The sequence below is a fragment of the Beta vulgaris genome, chromosome 3, assembly GCF_026745355.1.
Source record: "Beta vulgaris subsp. vulgaris cultivar EL10 chromosome 3, EL10.2, whole genome shotgun sequence".
Lineage (NCBI taxonomy): Eukaryota > Viridiplantae > Streptophyta > Magnoliopsida > Caryophyllales > Amaranthaceae > Beta > Beta vulgaris.
Window position 1 is genome coordinate 53,630,191 of NC_079204.1, and position 10,106 is coordinate 53,640,296.

Genomic DNA, 10,106 nt, shown 5'->3' on the forward strand with positions numbered 1-10,106 from the left:
ATTTCCTACAAAATGGAGGAAATAACTTACCTAGGCCCCCCTAGGTAAGTGGAAATTCACATGGGAAATAGAATTTCCCATGTTCAACCAAACAAAAAAATGTATTTCTTAGGAAATGAAATTTCATGGGCAATGCAAATTCAAGGGAAGCTATGTTTCTCAACTTCAACCAAACGAGTGAACGACCCCAAGGGGGAAGAATTGTCGGAGATGATATCAACACTAGTACGCCACTAGATGATCACCTACCACCGATAAAAAAAAAAAATAATTAATGCAAAAGGGTGAAAGAATACATACAATAATCTACATACTCCCAAAAAGATAAAACAGTGAAAGAGAACATCGATCATAAATCATCATCAAGTACAACAAAAAGACGGTCCATCTTCTTTACCCCCTCCAAAATTCTTTCACTCCTCAAAAGCCCCAAAATAAAACAAACAAACAAACAAACCCTAAAAGTTAAAGCTAATATTTTTCTGCTTCTTCTATATAACACTTCTTTCATTCTATCACTTCATCTTAATTCTCTTCTTCTTTAAAAACAAAAACTCTAAAAAAATATGCAACAATTTTCCGATGATTTTCCGGCGACTACTTCATCGGAAATGGAGATTTACCGTTACTTAGCCGGTGGCGGGGAAGTAAACGACGTCGTAAATTGGCCGGCGAAGTTTAACAATAAGTATAGTAGTAGTGGTAGTTGCAGCGCGTCGTTTTATCCTGGTTTTATGAATGAAACGGCAGAAGCTAAAGCGTTAGCTGCATCAAGGATACATCATAAAGAAGCTGAAAAAAGGAGGAGAGAGAGAATTAATTCTCATCTTGATCGTCTTCGTTCTATTCTTCCCTGCACTTCTAAAGTATATTTCTTTTCATCTCTCTCATTAATCTCTTGTTATGATCTTAATTAAGTACTATCTCCGTTTTTTATTATTTACAACGATTAGATATTTTTCCTCTCTACTTTATGTCAAATTATTGTACATAATAAAAAACGGAGGTAGTAATTATTTTTTTCAAATGAGCGATTAAACGCTTTGATTTTAGGTTTTAGTACTAACTTTACAAGACTTTTTTTACTAAGGTAGATGACATTTACTAATTAAGTAATCTTAATCTTCATGATTTTATGGTATTTTGTAGTTAGGGTTATTAACCTATAAAAATTATTAAAAGAAACGATAGAAACGATCTAATTTTAATATGAAAGTAGACGTAGTCACTAAGGCTATGTTCAGTTCACCTTATTTTTGCTTATTTCAGATCTAATCAGATCAGATCAGATCAGATCAGATCAGATCAGAAAAAATAAGTTCAGATCAGATCAGATCAGAAAAAATAATTCAGATCAGATCAGATCAGATCAGATCAGACCAATCAGATCAGACAGATCAATCATTCAGATCATATCATGCTTATATTTAAAAACTTATTATTATTAAATATCTTTCACTACATATTAATAAAAATTATAATAATTGAATATTAATAAAGTACTCATTGAGACGAATCAAACAAGACCCCACATGACTATATTTTTTCTTATATATTGAGAAAAATCTAAAAATTATCTCTTATTGTGAATAGTGTCAAGATTCTAAGTGACAAAGATAAAAAAAATACAAAGGGGTATTATTATTTACTAGTACATTTGTTCAAAAGAATTATTATTATTGTTGTTGTTGTACTTATTAATTATTAATATTGGTAATTATTATTAATCTTATTGTTACCATTATAAATGTCATTGTTATTATTATATTAAGTTATTTTGTTGTTATTAAATAATAGAAAATTAAAAGCCACGTGTTAAGAACATAAGATTGACGCAAAAATAAGAAATATATAAAATATGATATCTCAAATTCATGTAACGAAACTACTATGTTCGGATTACATTTCAAAATAAGCTAAGTGTGAGATACAAATTATAAATTTAGATTCGGTATACCTCTTCCTACCGAATTTCAAATCTCTCTAGCTATTTGAAGTTGCACGATATTATTATTTTTTTTTGCTCAAGTCATAGTTGTTTGTATATCTTGTTCTATTTTATATGGAAAAAAAAGAGTTCAGTTTGCCGACTTCTCAAGTGTGAAACTTTTTTTAAGGGAAAGTGTGAAACATTGTATAAGTGCTCTTATAAAATAATGACTTGAGTTATATAATTATTTTTAGTAATATAATAATTATGATTATAATATTATTGTTGTTCTTATAATAATGATAATAAAATAATTATTATTAATAATAAAAGTTGTATAAAATTGTAATAGAAATAAAATGATAATAATGTAACACTATAAAGAATATCTTATAATGTATTGCATAATAATGATTTACAAAGTAATAATATAATAGTAATAATATATATTTATAAAAGATAAGATCTTGTTGAAAAAATAAGTTCAGATCAGATCAGATCAGATCAGATCAGATCAGATCAGATCAGATCAGAAAAATAAGTTCAGATCAGATCAGATCAGAAAAAATAAGTTCAGATCAGATCAGATCAGAAAAAATAAGTTCAGATCAGATCAGATCAGATCAGATAAGTTCAGATCAGAAAATTTCAGGTGAACTGAACATAGCCTAAATGTATACTCCCTCTGTTTTTTTTTATCATTTCTACTTTTCTGTGCGCGTTTTCCAATGCACGTTTTAAAACTAAAATATCTTTCATTATATATTAGTAAAAATTATAAACGATTGAATATTAATAAAGTACTAATTGAGACGAATCAAACATGACTATGTTTTTTCTTATAAATTGAGAACATTTGAGAAGATTCTCTCTATGCATGAATAGTGTCAAGATTCCAAGTGAGAAAGATAAAAAAAAACAGAGGGAGTACTAGTTATTGAAAGAAATTGAGAATGGATTAAATTAGTCATTGGAAGATTTGAGCTAAATAGAATTTGTGGGCTGTTCATTAATTCTTTTTATTATATGGGGGGAAAGGAATTTTTTTTTATTTTTTTGCATAAAATTAATATAACTCCTATGATATATGGTCGAGTTTATTCAATAATTTCTTATATATATATATGGTCGGTTTTGATTTTTTTTTTAAATAAGAGAAAGATGATGAGTTTGGTACACGTCATGGTTGTGTGAGATTAGGGAGATAAATGAAGTATATGAAAATGGATTTTATATGAAAGTATATATTGAGCCGAATTAATAGTATAAAAATTATATTATTTTGAAATTTATAGCTAAAGTTATCATTAGTTTATAAATTATAATAGTAAATAGATTGTAATTTGTAAATTAAATAAATTATCTAATATTAGATTAGAGTAGATTTAAGAAATTGTTAATTTACCTACCATTTTGATAATCAAAATTTAGGATATAGGTAAAGAAATATTTAGTTATTAATAATAGTAATAACGAGAAGAAAAAAATAAGTTTTAATAATTTTGGCCAATTTTTGCAGTGACTAGTAACCGGTCAATATTATTGCATTCTAGTTTCTAACCCCAATGATTTGAAATATTTGTTATGCATTAATATTACCTTGATTTGCATTGGTATTGTAAAGTGTTAGTACTTTTGTTGATAAGAGTATATGGTATAATATTATAAATTGTAATGTGAGCTTATATTCATACTCCATCCATTTTGTTAATACAAACATCAAAATTTATTATGTGAGATCTTGTTAGACTCGTATCTAATTTCTACCAATACATAATTGAAGTTATCAATGGTCAAAGATTTGTATTAGTTCTAACCATCAAACGGATCCAAAAAGAGTATTAACCATCAAACGGATCCAAAAAGAGTATCATGAAATATTGTCTAGTATTGCAATGATATTTGTAGAGTTCTAATTTTGGAGTAAATAAAGGAGACTTTTTTTAACCAAAGTATAAGATGATACTTGTCCTTTTAAGTTTTTTTTTTTATCCATATAAGTCAGAAAGGCAATATAAAGTATACAAAGAATGAGAGGAGGGAATCGAACTTTTGATCTATTATTCACAACACCTCAATTTTAACCACCAGGACAAGACATCCTTGGTATATTTGTCCTTCTAATTGATAGTATGTAGTATAATATTTTTCAAATTTAGCGTAATTTGATGAACTTGTTAAACTTGGAATTAACTGATTGATATATTTATTGGTCTTGAACATATCTAATCCAAATTTGGCTAATCCTTTTTCGCTAAAAAATTAACTTATGCTATGAATTATTTGAGCTCATTAACCCTGAATTTAGCTTAACTATAAAAATATTTAGGGCCTATTCTCCCCAGCTTATTTTCAGTTCAATTCGGTTCGGTTCAGATCAGTTCAGTTCAGCTCTTGACAATACTTTTACTCTCACATATCACTATTCATTTCAGTTTAGTTCAATTCAGTTTAGTTCAATTCAGCTGTTTTATGCCGAAGAGAACAAACCCTTAAATTTAAACTTATGGATTATACACTTGAAGTAAGTGAAGTAAGTGGAGATAAGATGAGGAGAACAAAGTCTTAATTGCATAGTATTTCACTCCTAGATTCTTGCATCTTTGATCACAAATAGATGTGATTTGGTTCTTCAAACTACATATGCAATATTTTATGTGCTAATTATACACGAATGACAATAAGTTATGTATGCTTTTCAAATATTTTGCCTTCTTTTGCTTTTTTGGTGTTTTGTAAAAAGAATAATCATATTGTTATCATTTTATGTCAAATGACTATCTGCAATTCTTATATTGACTGTGTGTGAAACGGTTTGGATCTAAGTATAATAATAGTTTAATTAATTTACATATCTAAGCTTTTAAGATCTTGTATTAGTAAATCAAAACTAACACGTACTATTAGTGGTCGTTTGGTTTAACATAAAAAGTCATATTTTTGTAGGAAAATATTATTCCGGGAAATTATTTTTCACATGTAGTTGCATTTCTTAAGACTTGCAAAATATTATTTTGTTGACAATGGAAAATAGAACATTTAATCAAAAGTTCCACATATCCTAGGCGGTCTAGGTATGTAAAATTTTTATTTTGTGAAAAGTGACATTTCTTAGGAAATTTAGTTTCTTATGCTTTTGTCAAACAAACAATTCCATATTTTCTTTCACTCTTATAGGAATATCTATGTCCCATGTAGTTTTTCATGTCAACCAAACATAAGTAATTAGAATTGATGAAATTGTGCGCAACTAAATCAAAGTTTTGCAAATTTTGCTTTGTAGAGGTATTATGTGCATTTTGCTGATTGTGTTTGCTCCTTATATATACATGGAATTTCTTAATATTATCTAGACTCTAAAATATGGATGCCTAAATGCAATATTCAAGAACCGTTTTAATTTTTCACTAATATATAATAATATTGGCATTAGGTATAAACTATGTATGTCTTCATATTTTATACATTATTATAAGCTTAGTCAATGGAAACTAAACATAGTTTGAACTAGAACCTCCTCATATTATTGTGCGATTAAATCTCACTAGAGACGCTTTGGAGTAGGAATACTCGTTATCCATTCTTTTATTTGTTAATTTGGGTTAGGTTGATCATGTGAAGCCTCAATTTGATAGGTTACTTTTCCTTACTATCAAAAAATTCAGTTGATGGAAAATCTTTTTACCATTATAAGCTTCTATAATTTGCAGAGATTCTTCTGTTTCTGATCATCTCAGTGCACTCAGATCGGATTTGAAAATGTCCCACTTTCTAAACACAAAACTTAAAAACTTTTTTTTACTTTGTAGTACCAACATCATCATCACAGCGTGAAGAAAAAGAAATGAGAACTTGTGTAGTATATTGATGAATTTGTTTTTCTTTTGGGTTAGTGAGACAGTCAAAAGAAACATGCACACTTGTTACTTTTTCTACATTTTCAACCATGCTTATGTATAATAGTAATAGGGTTCAGACTTAGGGACCATCACTATCCCATTTCATGAAAGTTGTTCACCTTTCTTTTGCACTTTTTTTCTTGAATATTCTCATGTATTTTTTTGGGTGTTTTTTTGGGAGGGCAGACAGACAAAGCAACGCTCCTTTCCAAGGTGGTTCAGCGAGTGTTGGAGCTAAAACGGCAAACCTCGGAGATACATGAACTTGACAACATGATGATACCTTCCGAAAACGACGAGTTTGCTGTTTATATTCATAACAATAATAGTAATGAATGTGATAATAATGAAGATGGAGATCATATTAATGTTGATAGTTACAATAACAATAAGCTTATATTAAAGGCATCGTTATGTTGTGAAGATAGGCCTGATCTGTTTGCTGATCTTAATGGGGTATTGAGTTCTTTGAATATGAAGACTCTTAGGGCTGAGATGTCGTCCCTCGGAGGCCGGATTCAGAGTGTTTTCGTTGTTAGCGCTGATAATGATACGCAAAGCGACGAATGCGCCGTGTTCCTTAGGGATGCATTGAAGGGGATTGTTCAACGATCTGGGTCCGAGGAACGCTTGAAACGAAGGCGTAGGGTGTTTGATGCTACTACAGATTGCTAACTAAGTGTACTTGTTTTATGTGATATGCTTGGTTAGTTTCATAGTTTGTTTGTGATGTATATGTGCATTTCTTTTTCTTGTGTGTGGGGTTGGTTGGTTTGGATTTCTAGTTTTGGAATTATATCCATTTAGTACGTGCTTTTTTTTGGGTTTCTTTGTATGGATTTGGGGTGGTATAAGATGGGGTATAATTAAGATTGTAAACAGTTTCAAGGCAAGCATCTGCTGTAATATGAGCGATTTCTTTACTGTATTATCTACTTAAGTTTTCATTATTGTTTTTATACTCCATGGTAAGTAAGATAGTATCATTAATTCATTATATTAACGGTTTTTTTTACCATATATACTTGATAAATTTTTTGTTGCATCGTATATCTTTACAAATTTTCGAATTCACTATATACCCTTCACTTTGCAAAGAATGCACCAAACTACCCTTTTGACTAATGATGTTAGACTTTCTTTAGTTATTAACCCATAATCTTTCTAATTCTAATTAATTAATCTAAACCTAAATCAAACCTTAATCTCAACTAATAAAAAAATCACATGTTTGATGGTGACATTCATCTCCATTCTCCAACATTTAGTTTTACTATCTTATATTATATTCTTATTCTTTCCTCTATTATGAATAATTCAAAAGTCTTTAAAAATTCAAAAATAAATAGTGACCTAATTGGTTTGATGCACTCCTTCCACACTTACGATGAAGTTAGAGATCTTTAATACATTGTACAAACTTAATACTTAATCTTAATGGATAAAAGATTAAAAGTTCTCGTAATTCTTATACTAAATTGTAGCAAAATCTAAAAATATTAGGGAAGGGGTGAAGTATGATACTTCCTCCTTTTTTGTTTAAACGAAACGTAGAGCTTTGACAAAGGAAGCAAGAGAAGATAAATACAGAGAGAAAGAAAAAGAGGAACTTATGTGATGAAGAAATAAATAGATAGAAGTAAGTATCAAATATAGTAACATTTTATTTATTTGAAATGACCTAAAATGGTAAGTGTTTCATTTCTTTAATTTATTTAAAAATGGAGAAAAGAAGCTAAGTATATTCATAAGACCATAACAGTTATGCCACACCTTGTCAACAACACAAAAATGTATGATGTCCATGTTTCGAATTATGTGTTTGGAGAATTAGTAAAATATATAAAAGATAAATGTTTACAACACAATTTATATTTCAAACCATAAACAATATTACCATGTTTGGTAAAGATACGTTTTTGGGGGTAAATAAAATATTCGAACTCATATTAGAAGATTTGACTAACTAATCTTCTAATATGAGTGTTTGCTTTAGGAAAATATTTGTGGCGACTTGTTAACATCAGCAGTTTTAGAATAAGTGAGCTGAATTACATTATTATCCTAAAGTTCTTGAAAAATTACATTTAAATACGAGAATGAATCTTACCCATGTCCTTATTGGTTGACAGGCGTCTTGCGTACCTAAAACATATAATTCCTAATTAACCTCCTTATTATGTAGCTAGGCAAGTGAAGGGCGAATCCACAGAGACAAACAGTATCAAACACTTTTAAATTTTCTAAACACGTGACAAACAACAACGGTGAAAGGGTTGCTTAACTAATACGAAAACTAAAATATACCAATTAGCAATTACACACGAGGTAAAGTCAATCAATATTAGCATCTAGAATTATAGATCCCCACTAGCACGAATGATACATGAATAGCTCCCATCACAATAAACATAATCAATAGTCCAAAAGGAACAATACACCCTAAAAATATCAAATACCTCTCTTGGGTGCCTATGGCTACTCTAACCAAGCAATAATCATTACCTATTCTCATCGAATCATGCAAGAAATGAGACGTTAAATAAGGCATCACAAATAAATTCTTATTAAATCTATCTACTTATTCCCATAGAGATATTCATACTCTTGATTGAATCAACAAATCCATCTAGATTCAATTTCAATTGAAAACAAGACACGAGGAATCAATTCAACACCATATATCCCTAGTATGATAATGAAATTTAACTCAATTCAATCAAATATGGATAATTAATCATATTAAATTAGAATATATGGAGAAAGTCATGCATCAATCATTGTTAGGGTTCAACTTAACTCTAGATTATGAAACTACTCACTCACAATTGGAATAACAAAACAATTAGGTAATAAATATATAGACATGATAATAAATAAAGAGATAGAATTAAAAAATTTAGTCTTTTACTTCAATGAAAATAATCCCAATTAACCAAATTGTAGATCTCAAAGTCTTAATTTGGAGTTTTTGCTCTCAAAGCTCTTCAAGAACTGATAAATTAAAACCTGATTATCGTTCTAAGATTCTTAAAAGAGTATCTAAATGTTTCCTAAATTAATAAAACGACTTAATAGAATCCTGTCAGAAAGCATATCGACACAGACGTGTCCACCTAATGTCGCATAAAAACCGCATGAACCAAGAGCTACTAGTTTCGGAGAAAAGAAGGCAACACGAACGTGTCAAATGTGACACGAGCATGTTGACCTAAAAATATGCGAGAAGGAGCTTTGTTGTCTTCTGGATAAAAGGGTGACACGGACGTGTTGCCTTGAAAACGTGCTTCCAGTAGTTGATGTATCAAGTCCAGCCCCAAGACACGGAGTGTCAACTTGACACGTCCGTGTCCACGATCGTGTCCACGATCCACCTGCTTCAGCCCATACTTAATACCATAGTTGACTCCAACTCCCCATGAGAGATTGAAGATGTTTGATTAGCCTCAAAAGTAACACAAATACAAGAAAACATCTCGTGAAGCAACATGGAACTAGAAGAGCCAAAAGAATGCAAAAATTTATTCTAAATACTCTAAACTAAGCTAAATGAGACTTAAAAATGCATCTAAATAATTATGAACTATTATTGACTTATCATTGGTCAATTTACACAATCATATAAACATAGCAATCAGACTCCATCTGATCCGTCTTAATTCATAGTGTTCGTATTCTATTTTGGTTGTATTCGGATGTTCTTGTTTTTCATCTTTCTATTTTTAAAATGGTACTTAATTCTTGTTTTTTCTCATCTTTCTATTCTTGAAAATGTACTTTATTCTTATTTTATGCTCATTTATACGTTTTTACATGAAAAGTTTAGCCACATATCATATTTGTACTTTTTAATATAAATATCTACCTTTTCAATGCAATCACTATATATATTTAAAGCGAATGATAAATTCCTTAATTTTCATGCAAAATGAGAAACAAACACTATAAAATAAGATGAGAAGTTACTTACAAAATAGTTTTATACAAACAACTAATATAATCAGTTGACATCTAATACACATTAATACATTCAGCTATCAGCTAATACAACTCGATAACATGTATCAACTACTAATTGCTGAACATGACTGATTGACCTCTATGTTTGTATATTATGGCCTAAGGCTATGTTTAGTTCACCTGAAATTTTCTGATCTGAACTTATCTGATCTGATCTGAACTTATTTTTTCTGATCTGATCTGATCTGAACTGATCTGATTACAAGATCTTATCTTTTAGTTTTTTATCAATATATAAGAAAAAATATAGTCATGTG

The 10,106-nt window shown here is 29.5% G+C and overlaps 1 protein-coding gene across 1 annotated transcript; it reads left to right on the forward strand.

The window, feature by feature from the left end:
- The first annotated feature begins 395 nt into the window (after nt 1-395).
- LOC104889506 (transcription factor bHLH106) lies at nt 396-6,788 on the forward strand. The gene is made up of 2 exons (XM_010674743.4): nt 396-866; nt 6,016-6,788. The coding sequence occupies exons 1-2, from the start codon at nt 567-569 to the stop codon at nt 6,502-6,504; spliced, it is 789 nt and encodes a 262-aa protein (XP_010673045.2). The 5' UTR covers nt 396-566; the 3' UTR covers nt 6,505-6,788.
- The last annotated feature ends 3,318 nt before the right edge of the window (nt 6,789-10,106 follow it).